Source organism: Biomphalaria glabrata, chromosome 7 (assembly GCF_947242115.1).
Source record: "Biomphalaria glabrata chromosome 7, xgBioGlab47.1, whole genome shotgun sequence".
Lineage (NCBI taxonomy): Eukaryota > Metazoa > Mollusca > Gastropoda > Planorbidae > Biomphalaria > Biomphalaria glabrata.
Window position 1 is genome coordinate 16,441,052 of NC_074717.1, and position 20,454 is coordinate 16,461,505.

A 20,454-nucleotide genomic window follows, 5' to 3' on the forward strand; every position below is an offset into this window, starting at 1 on the left:
GGGACAGAGCCTTTATAGGCCTAATGCTGTTTATGTTTCCCTTAGGCAAACAGATAGAGGAGTTATACTAAGTCAGCATTTCCCTTGAATGACCCTCTATCCATCACCCTCATGATCCACGCTGGTAGCTCAGCATGACCAGCCCTTGACCCAGAATGGGCCATCTGGGCCTCATGTCAAGAGAAACTTAGAGCCAATGTACTGTGTTTTAGTAATTTATAGGCACCTACTCAAATACCAGGATCTCTTTATCCCCCCCCCCTTACCCGTCGCAGTTCATGGCAAATGGACTGGTGTAAAGAAAAAGGGAGATTTTTTAAATAAATAGACATAGATATGTGTAATGAAGACTGACTGAGGAAAAGAGGAGGCTGATAGAAAAGAAGTTGGGCACTTTTGAGGAGGAGGCTGATGCAATGATAGAAAAGAAGTTGGGTACTTTTGAGCTCCAAAAGTGCTGAGCGCAGTTTGACATCATGTTTCAGGACATTAGATCTAGACCAACGAAAAAAAACTGTGCAATTAATTATATTTTTACCAATTGTTTAAAATGGTTTAAAGCTATTTCATGCTTTTAGCTTTCTTAATACACTATGATCCTATCATTTATCTGGACCAGTTGAGAAAATTGGGGGTGGGAGGGAGATAGTGATATCTTTGTGGATTTTACCAAAACTGGTTTTTAAAAGTATTTACACACAAAAAAAAAAGGGTTGGAGGAACTGAATTTGAACTTGTGGTTCTTTGGCCAACATGATAACCACTCTGCTAGTGAGGTACTTATAACTAGAGAAGATTGTATAGTTATATATTGTTTGTTTTATAAAGGGCTTATACTAATAGTTCATTCAATTACAATTTCTCTCCCTTGAGATAACAAACAAAATAATTAATTACCAATAGTCAAAGAAAATAATCAATTACCAATAGTTAATTAACTAATTGGTTAATTCTTTTTATTGTTTCTTTTGTTGTCTGTTAAAAGAAATAGTTTGCAAAATTTCAGCTTGATCCGAAAAAACGTGTACAAACATTTTGTCAGACAGAGAGAATTGATATAAGCTTTGTAATTATATACAAGTTTCTGAGTCCCAAGCCTCAAGGTATGAGTGTGTGCTTGCAGGGTTTTAACTCTGTAATTACACATCGACAGTCCTAAACGCTAAGCACCTGGCTAGGCAGTTGTTGTTTTCATTGCCTGTTGGATATGGAAGCTTGTATCTTTGTATCACCCAACTATGCAGTTAACTGCATAAGTTCAGAATGAATAAATAAAATTTTCAGCCTAGTTTTGGATTTTGTTTGTACACATTTTGTTTTGTAATAATATAATGCTGAAACCTCAAATTATATTTTGCTTCACACTTTTTTTTTTACAGTTTCTCCGCCACGAAGAATTTGAAGAAGGTTGTAAAGCATCATGCAATGGGTTCGTAAAATATTAATAATGTGTAATAGTTTTATTTTAGTTTGACATTATTCTTTCAAGTTAGATATTGAGATTTGTTGCCTTGCCTCAGTTTTACCCCCCCCCCCTTTTAAAGATATGATGTTAGACTGCACATCTCTTTCATTTGTACTTTTAGAGCTCAAAAGTGTCCTACTTTTTTCTGTCATCATATTTGTTTCCTCTGTACCTCAGTCTGCCTTCAATACTCATCACCCTGTCTCCTTTTCTTAAAAACCTCCCAATGTCAATAGGTCCTTAACCTATGCTGGAGGGCAGTGGCTAGAGGGAAGCTGCTGTAACTGACACACTGGCCACTCAGCCTACTCCAAGGACTGCCCTGTGTGGAAACAGGAGGTTGCCATGCAGGAGTACAAGGCTTGAGTTTTTGGCACAATTTAGGCCATGTCGTGCCTGTAATCCTTCAAGGATTACTCTCCCTTCATATCACCAGAGCTAAATTCCATACAGTTAAATCATGAAAAGCTAGGTCTATTCACGTCAAAATAGTAAAGTTAGTAAAAATTTAATAATTTAGTAAAAAATCTTTAGTAAATATTACATGTTCACAATTTCACGAATCAAATCTTCGTAGACAAACCCACCTCCCGGACAAAGCCCAGCACCTTCCCTGGGTCCCCTAATATCCTGGTATCTGGGGCAATCAATGAGGATATGTTCCACGGTGAGACGAGAGTCACTGTTCCGAAAGGAGCAGGCACACGCAACCTTTCCATCCATTTTGGATCCGTCAGTTTAAATGGTGCCACAATCTCCGTAGCTCTCCTGCAGTTCCCTAAAGTGGACTTGTAGTATGCTTGGTCTATTTTAGAGATTTGGTCGATGGGTGGGGTTAAATTATGGATGGGTTCTCTCATTCCAAGGCCCAATGGCTGTATGACTACATCTGTAGGGTTAAATATGGAGTCGAGAGCAGGGTTAGTGGGGTTGGATTTTAGCTTGACTATATACTGCATTGCAAGCTTTTTCATTCTTATGTCCATGGGGAGTTTTCCAAGTGGAGACTTGGGTTGGTGATGTACGAAATCCAATTGTAATTTTCTTTCTAAAGTATTCATGTTTTGCAATGTGTAAAAATGACAAAATCATCAGCATACAGAGACCACTCTATGCCAGGGGGCAGAGCCTTTATAATACTGTTTATTTTTATGTTAAACAGGGTTACTGAGAGAATGCTGCCCTGGGGTACATCTATTTCCTGGTCATAAGTGTCAGAAGCAGCGTTGCCCACTCGAACCTGAAATTTCTGGTCCTTTAGGAATTCCCACACAAAGCAGGGGAGGTGTACTTAAGCCCCAGGTCACGTAAAATGCCATGTTTCCAGGTTGTATCATAGGCCTTTTCTATATCGAAAAATACAGCTACTAGATGTTCTCGTCTAAGAAATGCATTTCTGATGAAAGCTTCCAGCCTTACCAGGTGGTCAGTTGTTGTCCGCCCCTGCCGAAATCCGCACTGGTAGTTGGAGATTATTCTATTTCTCTCGAGGTACCAGACCAACCTTTTGTTTATCATCCTTTCCATGGTTTTGCAGATGCAGCTTGTTAGTGCTATTGGTCGATAGTTAGCTGGGTCAGACTCATCTCTTCCCGGTTTAGGTATCGGTTTAACTGTGGCTTTCCTCCAGCTGTTTGGGAAAGCGCCTGTTTGCCATACACAGTTATAAATTTTTAGCAGGGTTGCCTATGAGGGTACAGGAAGATGCTTGAGGAACTGATAATGGATTTCCAATCTGCTTGGTATGGTGGATTTTTTTGGGGAGAAGATTGATCTTACAACATACCAAGGAGTGATCTGTGTCACAGTCTGCACTGTGGTAGGACCTGGTAAGCTTGACAAATTTTAAGCACTTTTGTCTTACTATGATAAGGTCTAGTTGGTGCCAGTGTTTGGAGCGAGGGTGCCGCCAAGATACTCTGTGCTGCGGTTTAGTCTTGAACTAAGTATTAGTGACGCAAAGGGAGTGTAGTGAGCAAACCTCGAGGAGCCTTTGTTCATTTTCATTTACTTTTCCGACACCAAAACACCCAATACAGCTGTCCCATGCAGAGTTGTCAGATCCAACACATGCATTGAGGTTGCCGAGGATGATAACCTGTTCTGTAGTTGGGATCTTGCTAAGCGCAGACGAAAGGTTGTCATAAAACATATCTTTGGCCTCTGGTGTGGAACTCAGAGTAGGAGCGTAGGCACATATCAAAGTCACATGTCCAATAGATGTGTTAAGGCGTAGTGATAGGAGTCTTTCTGAACCGTTGCACTTCAGCTCAACTGTGTTCAGCAGTGTGTTCTTAACTGCGAAACCAACGCCATGTTCCCTTACTTCACTTTTGGCTTTGTCTTGCCAGAAGAAGGAGTAGTCTTTTACTTTGATTGAACCAGAGTCAGCTAAACGAGTTTTCTGAAGGACGGCAATGTCTGCTTTGAGCCTGGACAATTCATTGTTTATTATTGCAGATTTTCTGACATCTTCTATGTCTGGTAAGTTTTCATTAAGTCCAGTTTGTAGAGTACGCACATTCCATGTGCCCAGTTTAAGAGTGGAGCTCCTCTTTTTTTTCTTCATGTCGACTAGTACATTGGCTTTGTGTCTGCTTTTCAGATTTTGTCCTATCCTCGTGTACCCAAACGAGGAAGACAGGCATGACGGGACAGCACCTTATTGGCTGGGGGCTGCCCAGCTTGAGGCGGGCGGTAGCTGTCCATTGGAATCCTAGGATCCCTCCCACCAACGAAAGTGGCCCCTGGCGCCCTGCTCTACGTCAATTGAGCATTTGAGCTTATAACCGGTGACTGCCACTTCCCGTGTTTGGCTGACGCCAAAGGCGAAGCTGGAGTGTCCTCTCCAGTTTTTGGGGTTAGGGCTTTGAATAAGTGAGATGAAAGCCTGGGCATTGTTTATGGTCGGAACGATGTCGCCCACACAGCAGTTCCCCCCTCTCCGCGCAGATGATGTGACCAAAGGAACGGAATATCCAATACAGTTTGGGATCAGTAGCCCATCATTACCTATAAAGTGCTTCAATGGCATGTGTCTCAAATAGCCTCTGACAACCAGTCCAACTCCTGGCCTTCACGTGTGGCTCAGTTACTGAGCCTGGCGAAACCGTTACCACGGACAGGAGAAGGGGCAAAGGCGAGCAACTGGCGCCTAAACCAGTAAGCTTCGGCAGGAGGGGCTCGTTAGCCTTGGTTGGCTACCCATCTAGGAGAAGGAAAACTCTGAATCCAAACCACCGCTGCCCTGCGGCTATACCCAAACTATGCCTAAACAGACACTTTAAGAATGAAGCGATATGATTGGTTATATGTAGATTCACTTTCAGTATTGTTGAGGAGAATCTCAAAGACCCCACGGCCCCTATTTTTTTGGATTGAAAAGAATGTGCTGTCTAATTTATTAAATATACATGTTTGAATTCTACATTTCCTGTTATTAATATTAAAATTATTAAGTGTTTGTTTTGGCTATCCCTAACTGCAAATTTCCATTTGTGGTGGTTAATTTTCTTTATTGTTATGGATAAGTGTATAAAATTATTTTGGTGATAAAACTATAAGTACTTTGTATCCATGTACACTACAAATCTAATACCGTATATAAAATAGAATGTGAGGCGTATATATGTATGTATGTATGTCCCCGTATAAAAATCAAAACCGTTTCATCAATCTTGATAAAACTTGTCAGAAATGTTCCTTGGGTACCAACTTAGACCATAGTGTATGTTTTGAAGCCCTAGAACAAACTTAAGACCCTCAAAAAAAATAAAGTTGTCCGACTCTATTAAAGCTATAGTATTTATGGATCTAGGCTTTGTTTACAAAGTTGACATGAGAAAAGATCAAAAAGATTTAGACCTACATCTAATTTTAAGAAATACACTTTGCGCAGATAGTTTTTTACTTTGGCACATGAAAATACAAAAGAAGGTCCATAGATTTCATTATATAATAAAATTAACCTTTAAATGTGTGTTTCAAAAGCATTTTTTACATAAATTAGTTCCTTATAACTGTGACTACAGATTTCCTGGCGAACATTCTTTCATTAGACAATACCGTAATGTTACACATCTTTCCATTCCTAGCTCTAAAACTCTAATTCAACTCTAAGATGATATAATATAACTTCTCTTCGCACAGATAGTTTTATACTTTAACACATGAACATACTAATTATAGTCCATTCATTTCATGTTTTGATCAAATTAACATTCAAATTTGGTTTTCTAAAGCATTTTTAATACATTCAGGCCTATATTCATTCATGAATCGCGTACTAAAAATTATTTCGTTTAATTGTTTACAAAACACTCTCAGTGACTATATTGACAGTGATACGCAAATAAAGACCCGTGGGTCGCGGGTAAAATATGTCTAGTCTAATATATAAAGCAGAAAGTAAGGCGTATGTATGTCCCCGCATAGAAATCAAAACCGTTTCACCAATCTTGATAAAACTTGGCAGAAATGTTCCTTGGATACTAACTTAGACCGTAGTGTATGTATTGTAGCCCTAAAACAAACTTAAGACCTTCAAAAAAAAAGTTGCCCAACTCTATAAAAGTATTGTATCTTATAAATCTAGGCCATGTTTAAATGATGAGACAAGACGGAGAGGTCACTCATGCGCAGAGATGAAAACCTGTAGACCTAAATTATCTCTCATTCAAGAAAACATAATTTTGTTATTTTACACATGAACATACAAATACGTGTCTATTCATTTCATTATTTGATGCACATTAACCTTCAAATTTGAGTTTACAAAACATTTTTTACATAAAATCATTCGCTCTAAATGTAAATAGCTTTAAACGTCTTGACATACTTTTCCGTAACTTGCGGCACCATTTTATCGCATAGTGATAGAAATGAAATGAACATCAGAGGTCATAATATCGCACATTATTAAACTAATAAACTACTTACATAATGCAATTTACTTTCCAATGTGTTTTTTTTTAAAGCATTTAAGCCTACAGTTACAGATTTGGTTTAATTTTAAGTCTTTATTTTCAATTTACTTTTTTCCTTAAGATCTACTTATGCGCATTTAGATCTCTTAGCAACTTAGCTACAAAATGATGAATGAAACACGGCTAATGTATCTAGGTCAATACAATACACCTAGGTCGACACAAGCTCAAATCACAGTGTTTATAGTCTTTTACGATAATATGCTCAAAGTTTTTATTTATTGACTAGACTACTGTGGCATTCAAATTGTTAAGATTCTAAATCTAGAGCTACATAAAATTAAACTACGGTAACAATGTTATATAAACAATTACATTCACGCGTTCAATTTGATTATAAAATATATTTTATTGCCTTTTGTCATGTACACGCCTGCAGTATTCACCAAGGCAACACATATTGAGGTCATGAACTTTCGGCTCTAAATAAAATTAAAAACAGATGTTGGCTTTTGACTGATAAATTGAATAAACTCTATTTTGCGTTATATTTAGATAATTGAGAGTTCAATATTTTACTCTTTTAAATATATGTTTGACTATACTTTTAATAAAGAATACACATTTTAAAAATAGATCTAAAACCTACTTTCAATTCTTTAACTAGACTTCTATGGCATTCAAGTTTTTTTTAGATTTTAGATCTATATCTACATTAAATTAAACTAACAATGTTATATTAACAGTTACATTTATGCGTTCATTTTAATTAAAAAATATATTTGACGTCTTGATATCGTGCACTTCTAAATACACAAGCCAATGTTTTCATTCAATAATTAAATCTTGATAAATGCATGCTATTTGTAGAAAGAAAAACCAGAGCAAAGCTGGGTAAAATTAAAGCTAGTAAATAATAATTATTAGACAAGTATCAAAAACTGTATTTATATGTGGTACGGAGGACAAAACAGTTTCATTAGTTTTCTTTTGATTAGATTTATATCTCTTCAGTTATAGAATAAGGTTTTATATAACTATTCAGTGAAAGTGATTTTTTACAATATTCTGCTTTCTTTCTGTTTATTTGAGTTTTGTATCTTGCCATGAGAATGTTTTCAATAACATGCTAGTAATTATGTGTACTGTGTTTGATATTTCATTCAGTGTATCAAAGCTACTTTTTCTTGCTATGAATACAGCTATCATAAAAAAAAATCATCTTACTTATATGTAATTTTTTAAAAATGTTTTTAGGCCTTATTTTGGAAAATGGAGTAAATCTATGGTAGGCTATGGCCCAGAAGATAATCATTTTGTGGTTGAGCTAACATATAATTATGGCATTGGAAGTTACAGACTGGGAAATGATTTTCTGGTTTGTATATTTTTATTTTTTTATTTTACATGACCCCTATTGCACCTGCAATTTCTCGTTCCCTGTTTGCCTTTTATATATGAAAAAGGAAACTAGATCATCATTATCATAAGACTTTGGATTGATGACCCTGTTGTGGACCTAGGTTAGCAGTAGTTAATTTTCCCCTAGCCAATTTTTTTTTCACATTTCTTTTTATAAACTAGCCCTTTCAGACCTAGCAATCTATAAGGCAGATGATGTAAAGGTCATCTGTTTCTTTTTCCTACTGTTAACAAGGCTGTCATGGGGCCAGCTCAATGACCAACTGCCTTTCCCTTTCCTCAGCTAATGTCAGATAGCCTACCATTAGAGTTTGGTGAACTCTAAAAAATCATGAAATCCAAAATCCCAGCCTTCACCAACATTCAACCCAAAGACCCCTTGGTTTGAAAGCCAATCGCTTTAATATTCAGCCACCACACCACCATGTTTTTATAAAGCCGAAAATAGTAATGCTTAACACACAGACCTATATATATATATATATTATATAGGTCTGTGGTTTACCAGTAAAAAATTTTAATTTCCTTTTTTTTTTTTTGTTTAAGCATTCATTAACACTGGTGGTATTCTAGCATTAAACACCGGCTATGCCCCATTGATTTGTCCCCAGGATGTATATATATATTGTTTATTTAGACCAGTCCCCCTTCCCTTCCTTTTTCTACTCCATTTAGGTTGTCCTCATTTTAATGTTTCCCAAATATACTTTTCCTCCCTTAATTATAGTATCTGTTACATGCAACCCTAACCCTAAATTTGACCCATGAATTCTATTATTTATGCCCCCCTTTTTTTCACATTTTCTTTGGTTGTTTAAGTTTATGTTTATTTAGTAAATGGTCACATTTTAGGCCATGTTTTGCCCATTATTTTTTATTCCTACTTTACCCAAGAAAACCCAAATTGGATGCTTAAAACTATGTTACAATTCAAGTATTATAAAATCAGCTTATCTATAATTCAGATATTAAATGTATAATTCTACATACTAACATGATACCTCCCAACACACACATACATGAGAGGGTGGAACTGATAAGACATTGAGAACAATACAATAGCTACATCGGCCCTACATAATTTTGGGAGACTTCAATGTCCATAACACAATCCATAAATACGGACGAAAGAAGGCTGATACAGTACATCCTCTTTCTCCAACATGATTTGTGCATACTGAATAAGCATAACTGACCTACTTGCATCCAGGAACTGGATATCTCACTTGCATTGACTCACCATATGCATTTCTGAACTACTGGTCTACTTTAACTGGTCAGTAAGCAATGACCCACTTTATGGAGCAGAGACCACATAAAAATAATCTTATGATCCGCTGGCCAGACAAGATATCAAAGAACAAAGCAGCAGCTCATTGAAGTAGATATCCTTCAGAGATGCTGGAGATGGACAGGTCACACCCTTTGCAAGCCTGCATCCAACATAACAAGACAACCAGTAAGGACCACAGGCAGAGATGATGAGATAAAGCAATGACCTACGGGAAGTGACTATCCCAATCATCATTGCTAACAATCTCCCCTTAATGGGACAACCTCAGCGTTGGAAGATGAATGAAGCCGATTGGGAATAATTTTGTAAAAAAGATGCTCCCAGGATATCATAGAAAATATACTTAATATACTTGATGAACAGAGTCCAGCTGGGATATTTTTGCTTGCAAGCTACTTGATATTGCTTGGAAAGTTGTACCTCTAACCTCCGAAAATCAAAAAATGACCTATGGTTTAATGCAGCTTGCAAAATATGCTACAGGCAATTGGAAAAACCGACTAGCTGGACTTATAAATATTCCTTCCCTGGAAAATCTAAAGCTATTCGGAAAAGCCAGAGCGAAGGCAAGACAAACCATACACTCAGTCAAAAGGAGTTCCTGTAGAAATTTTTTCGGCAGTCTAGATGCCAAAACCTGTGCTAGAACCGTTTGGAAGGCAGTAAGGCAGATAAAAAGGAAAGAATCAAATGCAATAGGGCATTTGAAAAACCAAGGACGAACCAAGAGATATAGCTAACTGCCTTGTATCCTCAATAGCAAATAAATCATCCACTGCACACTACATGCCAGAATTCCAACAAGTTAAAGTCAGTCAGGGAGGAAAGACATCCCATTGATTTCAGATCAGATAAAAATGAAGACTATTACAAGCCATTCTCACTTGAAGAACTGAGGGAAATGCTGGACAAATCAAATGACACAGCGCCAGGAGAATATAAAAAATCCACTATTCGTTCTTCAACCATCTTCCTAAACCCTCATTGACAACCCTGCTAAAAATCTATAACTAGTTATGGCAATCAGGCACTTTACCAAACAGTTGGAGTAAAGCCACAGTTATATCAATACCTAAACCGGAAAGAGATGGGTCTGACCCATCTAACTATCGCCCAATAGCATTAGCCTCTGCAGAACCATGGAAACAATGATAAATAATAGGCTGGTCCGGTTCCTTGAGAGAAATAAATTCATCTCTAACTACCAGTCTGCATACTGGCTGGGGCAAACAACGGACCATCTGGTCTTTCACCAGGAATGCATTTATAAGACGAGAACATATAGTAGCAGTATTTTCAATATAGAAAAGGTCTATGATACAACCTGAAAAAAATGGCATTCTACAGGAAATTCCAAGTTCGAGTGGGTAACTCAGCTTTTGGCACTTATAACCAGGAGATGAACGTACCCAAGGGTAGAATACTTTCAGTAAAAATAAACAGCATTATAAAGTACTCTTTGTATGTTAATGACTGTCATTTTTACATATGGCAAAAGAATGAATACTTTAGAAATAAAATTACAATTATGTTTTTATAAAATTCAAAATTGGGCAAATGATAATGGTTTTGAATTTTTAGACTCCAATACTGTTAGCATGCATTTCTGTAATTTAAGTGGAATCCATCCAGACCCTATTTATTTTTAGACAAAAAGAACTATTAAATTTTTACGCCTTAACCTAGATTCAAAATTAATTTTCTTTTAACGTCTTACAGCCGTTGGACTTTCAAATGAGAGAATCCATTCAAAATTTAACCCCATCCTTTGACCAAGTGCAGAACCAAACACACTACAAGTTCGCTTTAGGAAACTGCAGGAGAGCAACTGAGATTGTGGCACCATTAACACTGATGGATCCAAGATGAATGGAAAGGTTGCATGTACCTGCTCTTTTCGGAACAAAACTATCTCCTGTAGACTAACTGACCGTGTTACATGCAATCTTACTTGCACTTATGGCAGTAAAAGTATCAGACAGGAAAAAATTCCTCATACGCTCTGACTTCAAATCTGCTTTGCACGCTTTGGGGTGGATGATGACTGACATTCTATTGGTACATAAAAACCTAATGCTTTTAGAGCAAATAATATGACCATATAGATGTCAGGAAGCCAAATTCCCTATTAGGACCTGAGACAGAGTATAGCCTCTGCCACCTACCGAGAGTGGCAGGATCGATGGGAGGATGAGACCCACAACAAGTTAAGATGGGTTGTGGCGGATGTCAGTCGGCTGTGACATCTAAAGGTGGGTTTGTAAGCACGACCATGTCCAGACTTAGGATTGGCCACACCTACATCATCACACACTCCTTTGTGCTAAAGGGAGAGGAGCCCCCACTGTGTGATTACTGTGCCTCTAATGTCATTATTGAACATATCCTTCTTAATAACCAATAATATTGGAGGGAAATATTTAGAACAAACAATCTTAAAACACTGTTTGATTGCATTGATCCTGGGAAATACTGGGCTTTATCCGAGAGGTGGTGTTAACTACAGAAATTTAAGTGAGTTGAGATGGGGCAAAATACTTAGAAATATATAAATACCGGTACAACAGATTTTTATTACATTATTACAATTGTACTATTTGAGTTGTGAGTAGACCTTTATTTTAATACCCAAGTTGTGCAACTCTTAGCACTATGTAGGGAAGTAATCATTGAGGGATTATGGGCCAGAATCCAATCCAATTCTTTCCTGTCAGAAAAATTCTTAGAAGTTTTGTGGTTCAACGCTTGAAATAATATAAAATTTACAGTGCTAAACACATCTTGATTCAACACCTTGCCACAGAGGTTCCGTTTGACTTGACAATTTTCCAAATACGATAATTCTTGCTGCCAGTTCGCTCTGAAACCTAGCCATACTTATGGTCGTATCAGTAGTCGCTCCAACTTATTTCTCCCAAAAAAAGAAAAACATCATCCATGATGTCTGAAACTTATTTGAACAGGTCTTTGCCAGTGGTACCCCCATGCTCGCTCTTCAAAACAGCCATCTATCCGTGATGTTAAAATTGATTTTCATACCACGATTAAGTATCAAGAGTTTAGTGAAGTGGTATCAAAATATGTAGTCAGCAATAGAAAACATTTCAAACTCTGCTGCTTTAAATCTTTGTTTTAAATTGAGATTATTAATTGTCATGCCAAAAAGGGGGGCGGCTTCAACTGCATTATTTTTATGACACTTTGCTTCCATCACTGATAAACCTCCTTTTTTGGCATTTGCCATCGAAAAATGGCTTCATTTCACTACTTAATATGTGAGCAACTCTGTAGCATGCTCTTACAGCCCACTAATTTTCTTGTTTTTTCTTTGTAAATATTCTCGCCAATCCTCTAATCTTAGACATTACTTAATTAAATATCTTATCTTCAAGGCTAAAAAAAAAATGGCGCCAAATTTGTTTCTGTTTTTGATCTCATAATGCTGTTTAACGTTACGTTCTTTAGAAATAGCCACATACTCAGCTCTGCATAGTGCTCTACCCATTGCTACATTTGCAGCTTGCGATCACTGATGATTATACCATCTTTTGAGTGGGGCACACTTGCTTATGTAAGTCCAAAGACTTACTTACAGTAACACAGACTAAAAACGCAAAATACCTAGGTGTTATAATGAATGAAAAACTGTCATGGAATCTCCATATTGATGAAAGTATAAAAAAAAAATCAAAAAAAGCATTAGGGTTTATTAAAAGAAATTTCTATCAATCAAATAAGAACATAAAACTAAAATGTTAATTAACCTTGGTTAGGGCAATAATAGAATATGCATCCGCTGTTTGGGACCCCTCAACATAAGAAAACATTAAGAAAGTAGAACAGACACAAAATAGAGCAGTGTGATTCATAACAAACGAATATTCACATTTGACTAGAGTAACACCTTTAGTAAAATCACTAAATTTAGAAAGCCTTCAGGACAGAAGACTCGAAAGTAAAGTAGCAATTATACATAAAACACTGAACCATAATCTTCAAATACAAAAACAAAATTTAATAAAATACTCAGAAAGACACAAAGATAAAGGCACATTCCTCATTCCATATGCTAGGACAAATTTGTACAAATGCTCTTTCTTCCCTAGCGCTATTAGAGCATGGAAAGGGTTGCCTGAGCTAGCCAGGAAAACCAGTGACTTGGCAGAATTTTGGTCAGTGGTTAATATGCATGACTAAATGCATGACGCGTAGGACGTCATCATCTTCTTTTTTGAAGTAATGTCTTTATCATAAAAAGACATAAGATTAAAAGACTTAACTCATACCCTCGTCTAATTCTCTGATGTTACCTTAGTCGGCACAAGATGTTTGACACAGGTCCTGTCAGTATTTATTAGCACATTTTCTCATTATTCTTTTGGGCATTTTCCCCTTGTAGATCTAAGCACTTGAGATGAGCTCCATCTTGTAGTTTGACATGCTACTTTCTTGTTTCTAGTGGCAGTTTCCATTTATGACAGACTTGCTTTAAAGTTAAACCATCATTCGCTTTTTTTTTGTGGTTTGTCCGTCCATCCATCCAGTTTCGATCTCGTAAACTAGAAAAGATAGGGAAAATCCAACATTATAATATTGTTGTAAACCTGGTGGTGACACAGATGGGGGTAGTGCTGTGTGTTTTTAGCCTACCCAAATCGCCGCAGGACGAGCGGTCAACCGTGACCAGTGACAGTACACGCCAGTTTGGCAAGGACCAGTGTCGTAAATATTCCGCACGCAAGTCACTGCAAAAGTGATTAACTGGAGTGGTCAAGAAGGTTCGAGGCCAGTAGAAACTTTATATAAGGGCGAGTGTCAGAATCACTTCACGTTACCTCGCAATGTGACCAGTACGAGGCGAGAACCAGCAAGGTGTGTGAAGTCAGGCGGAGCAAGACTAGGTTTTTGTAAAGACAGTGTTAATGTTGTTGCCAAATGCGATGTATTTGAAATTAAACTGACTGATACTTTGGAGCCTTGAGTTGTGAGGTTCTTTAAGTTCGTTGTGTTGTGTGGTGCAGTTGGAAGAGAGCCTGGATAGTAGGAGAGACGTAACAATATTTTAGACCATTCAAAGTTCTGATGCAACGGCTATTTTTTTTTCTTTTTTGAAAGAAAAAATAATAATTTTTAAAATCAAGTATGCAAGAAGTTTTTTCATAAAAATACACCATTTTTACTATTAATAGTAACAAACAATAGGGGCTATTTAGTAAGGGAGATGACTATTTACCATATTTTGAACACATTTATGTAAATTTTTTTACAATTGTATTGCAGTAAATTCTGTCATACTACATTTACAAAAAAATTTTTACTTTTATTTTTAAAGAGAAAAAATCTATTTAGTATGCATGTAAGTGGAACATAATGTAAAACAACATTAAGAAGTAGTTTCATATTATCATGTGAACTGCGGAGCGTATCTGCAACTAGGGAACTCTCAACTAAAGAATTTTTTTTTTCTTGAGGCTTTGAATAAGAGATTGACCTTTACAAAACAATTAGACCAATTAGATAATCATTATAAGACACCAGTTAAGCCAGGTTCACATTCTAACTTCACATTCACTTTCACCTATCCCTTGGTCAACAGGACCGTTGGGGCACCACACAAGATCTGTCAACCTTCTTTCTTCATTCTTCTCTGTCATTTGAATTTGATAGACTTTCATTCTAATATTCTTTCTCAAAATATTGACTGGGTGCAAGTGCCCAGCCCTAGGTTGCCTCCATGATACACAGTGCTGTCCTGAAGTACGTTTTAGTAATGTAGCGCTAATGGTATGCGCAGAATTTGAGCAGTCTTTGTCCATTCTCATTAATCTTGCTGATTCCAAAAAGCCCAAGGCAGTCTGGCCAGGTAGTGTGATCTGATCCTACTCTGGCAGTGACGTTTTCTAGAAGGATCATGTGCTCTTTTTGAGGAATGTTCGATATTGATTTCTTGAGGTCTTCATAGACTTTGTTCTCCTGAAGCGAACATATTGTGGGGGATAGCACTAATAAGAGTGACTTTTCCAGATGTTGTCATCTTATTTATGCTTAGTATCCATTCTTAGCCACCAACCTACTTTCCTAGGAAGTAGACTGTTCTTGACAGCCTATGTCATACTGTCCTGTGATTTTCCTTTTCAGAAGGAGTTATCTGCCTTGTGAAGCATGCTGTCTTGTTTCTTGAAGAGCTGCAATGTCAATGTGTAGTTTTTTCAGCTAGTTGTTTATGACTGCCATCTTCCTTGCGTCCTCAACATGCCGAAGATCATCTGTGGGACCAGAGCACATTGTCCTGACATTCCATGTAGCCAGTTGCATGACAAGCATCTTTTTTTTCATTTTAATTTTTCTTGTTTTATTGCTTGGTGCAAGTTTTCAGCTTATTTGTCATTTTCAACTAAGCTGTAATCACCCATTAGAGCACACAGGCTGTGGTGGTAGCTGATCAGTGAGGTGAAAAGACCTCTCCCACCATCAGAGACAACCCGTGGCAACCATACATTATGCCTATCAGGTTGGACTTATAACGGGTAACAGTTATCTCCCATGTTGTTTTCAGCCACTTTCTTCTCCAGGCATATTCCTATGCCTTAAAAAAAATGTCATGGTTGGCCCATGCATCGTGGTCCCTCTCTCAACCCTGCTGATATGGTTCAAAGGAATGCTTTGCTTTACATTTGGTACCAACTCTGTTTCAGAAGCTGGGAATGTTTCAGAAGCTGGGAATGTCAAAATTGATACTCCCAATGCTTAAGGGGCTTCACTCCATATTTTTTCTTGAAGTTGTCCCCTGAAGCCTTAGTGTTACAAGGCATCGGGGGCTTGAAGTACTCCTCTCCTAGATGATTTGCCCACTAGGCTGATGAGATCCATCTACCCGAATCCTGTTTTGTGGAGTCAGGTATCAGCATTAGCCTTCATCCCTTCACCTGTGATTGAGAGCAGTTTTGCTAGGCTTAGTATCAAAGACAAACACAAGCAAGCCAGGTGCTGAACTTAGTTGTCCAAGGCTATTTAAGACACATGCCATTTAGGAGTATTTTATAGACAATGGGAGCTTATCTCAATTGACACCCCCTAGTAATGACAACTTTTGAAACCAATTCAACATAACATACCTAAATTTAACAGGCCACTTTAAAATATTATTAAATTATTCTATTTTATGTTGTAATTTAGTCTATAGGCTTTTTAAATTGTGAATAATTGAATTGACAGTTGCATAATATTTCTTTCAGGGCATCACAATTCATTCAGAGACTATTGTAGAAACTGCTAAGAATGTAGGATATCCTGTGGTGGAAGAAGATGGATTTTATATTTTAGCTTCCCCTGATGGCTACATATTTAAAATAGTAAATCAGCCAACACAAGGAGGTCAGTTGAACCTGTTTCATAAACTTAGTAGCTAAGTGTAGACACTATTGATAATTTGGATTGAGCTTATTTCATTTAAGACTAATAAGTATTTATTTTACCTTTATAATTATTTGTCTGACAAAATTATTTTTTTATTGATTCCTTCTAGATCCAGTAAAAAAAGTATCTTTATCAACATCAAACCTGAAAAAGTCGCTAGGTATGTGAATACCTTACCTTTTATAAATGCACTACCTTGGCACCTCTGTCCAAAAGGACCCTATAAGAACCAGCGCCAATCTTTCCTTGAACTTTTCTGTTTTGTTCCAACTCTCTGAAAGGGGTGGTTATTCTTGGGGTTCTGATATTCTGGGCTGCCAGTCCTTGCTCCCTGAACCCGTTGAACCATAGTGGTTGACATTCTGATGCAAAACCTTGGCGTTGAGACATCATATTACAATTCCTCTGTACATGACCTGGAGTGTTACAATTCAGGCAATTAACAGTTTTTCTATTCAATCTTGAAGTCTGATAAGGTTGCAGTTCCTTTAAAGCATTCTCCACCATTCTTCGAATCAGCCATGGAAGATCCTCCTCTTCTGACACATCTAACATCCGACAATAGTGTATGGTCCTTGCTGAAACTCCAGCTGCCTTGAAGGACATGGCATAGAAGAGGGCTTCATTGATTTTTCATTATTGCTTATTTGGATGGCCTTCTTAAGTTCCAAATCTCACTCTCCATCAAAGAAAGTATCCGTGACCAGAACATCCAAATATTCATGTGTTGTTGATGGGTAAGCAAGACGTTCTATGTCTGCTGCTAATCCATGTAATGTCTCTACGCTCCTCTGTTGTGCAGTAGGCCTACAGAACTAGCTGACAATTGTGATGGAGGTCAGCATAATGCTGTCAAACACATCACTCAAAGTGTTTCTGGGAGTTTCACAAACTTTTAGGTACCTCATATAAGAACAGATTCAAGTTGTAAATTACAGTGCATTTCATTCAGTACCTGCAGAACAGCACCAGTACAGAGAAGTTAATCCAATGATCGTACAGTGCTTTAGTGTTACTTGAGTGCAGTACAGTGAAAAGTGCAATAGTGCTAAGGGCAGTAGGAAATGATTTTCCATTTCGTATTTTGCCTAGGCATTCTTTAGAATGACTTGATTTACATCAGGCAAAGTACAATTGTCTTATTTTTTTAAAGATATTTAGAAACAAAATATAAATAAAGGAGAAAAAAAACACACAAAATGAACAACAGGATTTCTTGAGACTAAAAATAAATTTTGCAGGTCCATCTGTTTTTAGCCAATAAGTTCAATTTTAATTTTCTAATATTTAATATTTCTTAAAATCAATTAATCATATTTTTAAAAAATAATTACTTTAGTAATACACATTAGTAAATATAATTTATTTTTTGGTTTAGTTTCTTCTAACTGGTCTACAGTGAAAAATTAAAAGATGCAGACACGTTTTGCTTAGTGAAGGGGTAAAACTGTCTACTGGCATAAGCAATGGAGGATAAAAATAATTCATAATACATTTAAAGGCTCATTATCAACATTCCACGAAAGAGTAATAGCCGCTATTAGTTTTGTATGGTCTTCTATCCATCCATCCATCCATCTGTCCCATTTAGATCACAGAAACTAGTCTGTCCTTGTATGTGGACAAGGTGACCTTAAAACTCACTACCCACTTTTTTTAATGTGCTCTAAGGGAGTAATCTCAGCATTGTCTGATTATGTATAGTTTTATTTAATTACTGTGTAATTATAATTACATGTTAATGTCAAACAACCGATAGTTGTTTTTAATAGGCATACAGACTTGAGGAGAAACCATGCAAAATGCGCTTTTGAAGATTGCAACAATATCTGGAATTGCCCAAGTCCTGAACCCAATCTTTCATATCACCCAATCATAAAAGGCAATTTGTTACTCTATCAAAACTACTGCACCATCAGCCTCTTTTAAGCCATCCCCGCAAAGCCATGTTAAAAATTTTAATTAACTGACAATTGGAAAGTAGAAGAGATTCTATTTAAGGCAAAAGACTGTAGAATGGAGGAAGATGGCTGACAGATCATGTGATCATATATGGAATATGTAAAGTAATGAGCATTGAGGGTAATGACATTTATTTCTAAAAGGTAGTGCCTGCAAATGAATGCTTTTAAAAAAAAGTACTGATGCATATATGATGACAAGATTTTGTTTTGTCATATTCTATCTAGTGGTGGGGGGCATCATCTTATTTTTGAACCCGGGCCTATGAGTGCCTTGCTATGCCAAAAGTACCTTTTACGGCTGCGAGTTTAAATATCAGGCAGATATTGAAATGTTGAAGTACCTTAATGGGGGCTTACTAGAAGCTTTTAATTGAAAATTATGAATTGCATTCAGATGTTTCATTATATCCACAAGTGTGACAGAAAACTGTGATCGATATTTCAGTCACATTTCTCATATTGCACTTCACTGTTGTTGATTCCTCTTGCCTCCTTGGTAAACGGAACTATGCCTGTAAGTCCAAATAAACCTCAATGTTTATTTTGTCTCTGGTATTTCATACCCAGTCATTGACTTGAGCAGAAGGGAAAGCTAAGCCAAGGATTAGTGTATGCTGGAATTGATTAATAGAATCAGTGAGAAACATGCAAAACGACAACATGCCAAGAGTTGAAAGAAAATGTGCTGATGTCACTTTCTGATAAAGTAAAATGCTGCAGAGTAAAAACACTACACATGCCTTTAAAACAAGTTCCTGCAAAGCAGCGAATATGAAATAAGGATCAAGAAGGTAACGCCCCATCAATTTTTTTGATGAAAGCGGGACATTGGGGACTTGATAGTCCAAAGTAGGACTACCTTACCTAAGTCAGGATGTCTGATCACCTTATTATAGCATTTTTCTAGCATATATCAGGGTGAAAATGTGATCGGTTGTGGATCTATTAGGTCTGAGACCACATTGGTAGCCACATAGGATTTCTTCTGCATATTATCCAAAGGGGAAAACATCACAAGTCATGTTCCAGAAGTCACCCAATAAAACTTACTCTGCCCCAAAGATCACCGTTAATGGACAGCCCCTTAACGTGGTGGACCACTTCACATATCTGGGTAGTATAGTATCAAATGATGCCTCACTTTCAAGGGAAGTTGATTTCAAGTTGATGTAGATCAAGACATTTTATTGATAGATTTCTTCTTTGTCTTCGAGTCCGAAGATTAGTGAGACCACGGCCAATAGCACTTTTGGACACCTTCAGACTAGATTTTGGCGGAATAAATTGCTCTGCCTGCCTACAATCAATGTCTACCAGGTGGTGGTTCTCTCAACCAACTTGCCTTAGCTGACATAGAAGAGAGCACCTGGTTGCATGCTGCCTCAGAACGAGACAGCTGGAGGTCACTCACAAAGGCTGTGGGATACACATTTGAGACCAAAAGATGAAGTCCACACTTCTACGAGTAAGACTAAATTATTTAGATTACTGACCAAAAAAATATATTATTCCAAGAAACTTCTGTGTAATGACTGGAGCTGAAGAATCAGAAAAGCACACTATAGTTGATAGTTGATATGATTTTCCAGCAAAAAGACCACTTCAACACCACCTAGAGAGGACAGATTCAAAGGGATACTAGAGGTTGAGCTCTGAACATCCCAGGATGGTGTCCTAGAGAAAACTGGAAAGCTAAAAATGTTAACCCAAGACATCAGTCAGGATCATGGGTTATTGCAGTAAACTCATTAGAGACTGGTTTGATTGGACAACATACAGATATATGTGGATGCTGGAGACATTCTCTTTCACTCCAATCTGTCTATGGCCCAGCATTTTTCCAGTATAATTTGCTAAGCTCTTTCTATCACCACCCATTTTCAGCCAGGAAGATATTAGAGCTTTATGTCTTTTCAGTTTCCTTATTCCAGTTTAAACTTCAGATGTTGGAGGGTCAAGTTCTACTCA

General features: G+C 37.2%; 1 protein-coding gene across 2 annotated transcripts in view; it reads left to right on the top strand.

Annotated features, from left to right (window-relative positions):
- LOC106078737 (glyoxalase domain-containing protein 4-like) overlaps positions 1-20,454 on the top strand; it is a 72,652-nt gene that overhangs the window by 28,525 nt on the left and 23,673 nt on the right. The window contains exons 2-5 of one of the 2 annotated variants that reach the window (XM_056036743.1): positions 1,380-1,429; positions 7,648-7,768; positions 16,342-16,480; positions 16,632-16,682. In XM_056036743.1, the coding sequence (XP_055892718.1) occupies positions 1,380-1,429; positions 7,648-7,768; positions 16,342-16,480; positions 16,632-16,682 (361 nt within the window). Of the gene's footprint in view, positions 1-1,377; positions 1,430-7,647; positions 7,769-16,341; positions 16,481-16,631; positions 16,683-20,454 lie in introns of both variants that reach the window. The other variant, XM_056036745.1, reaches the window with a different exon arrangement.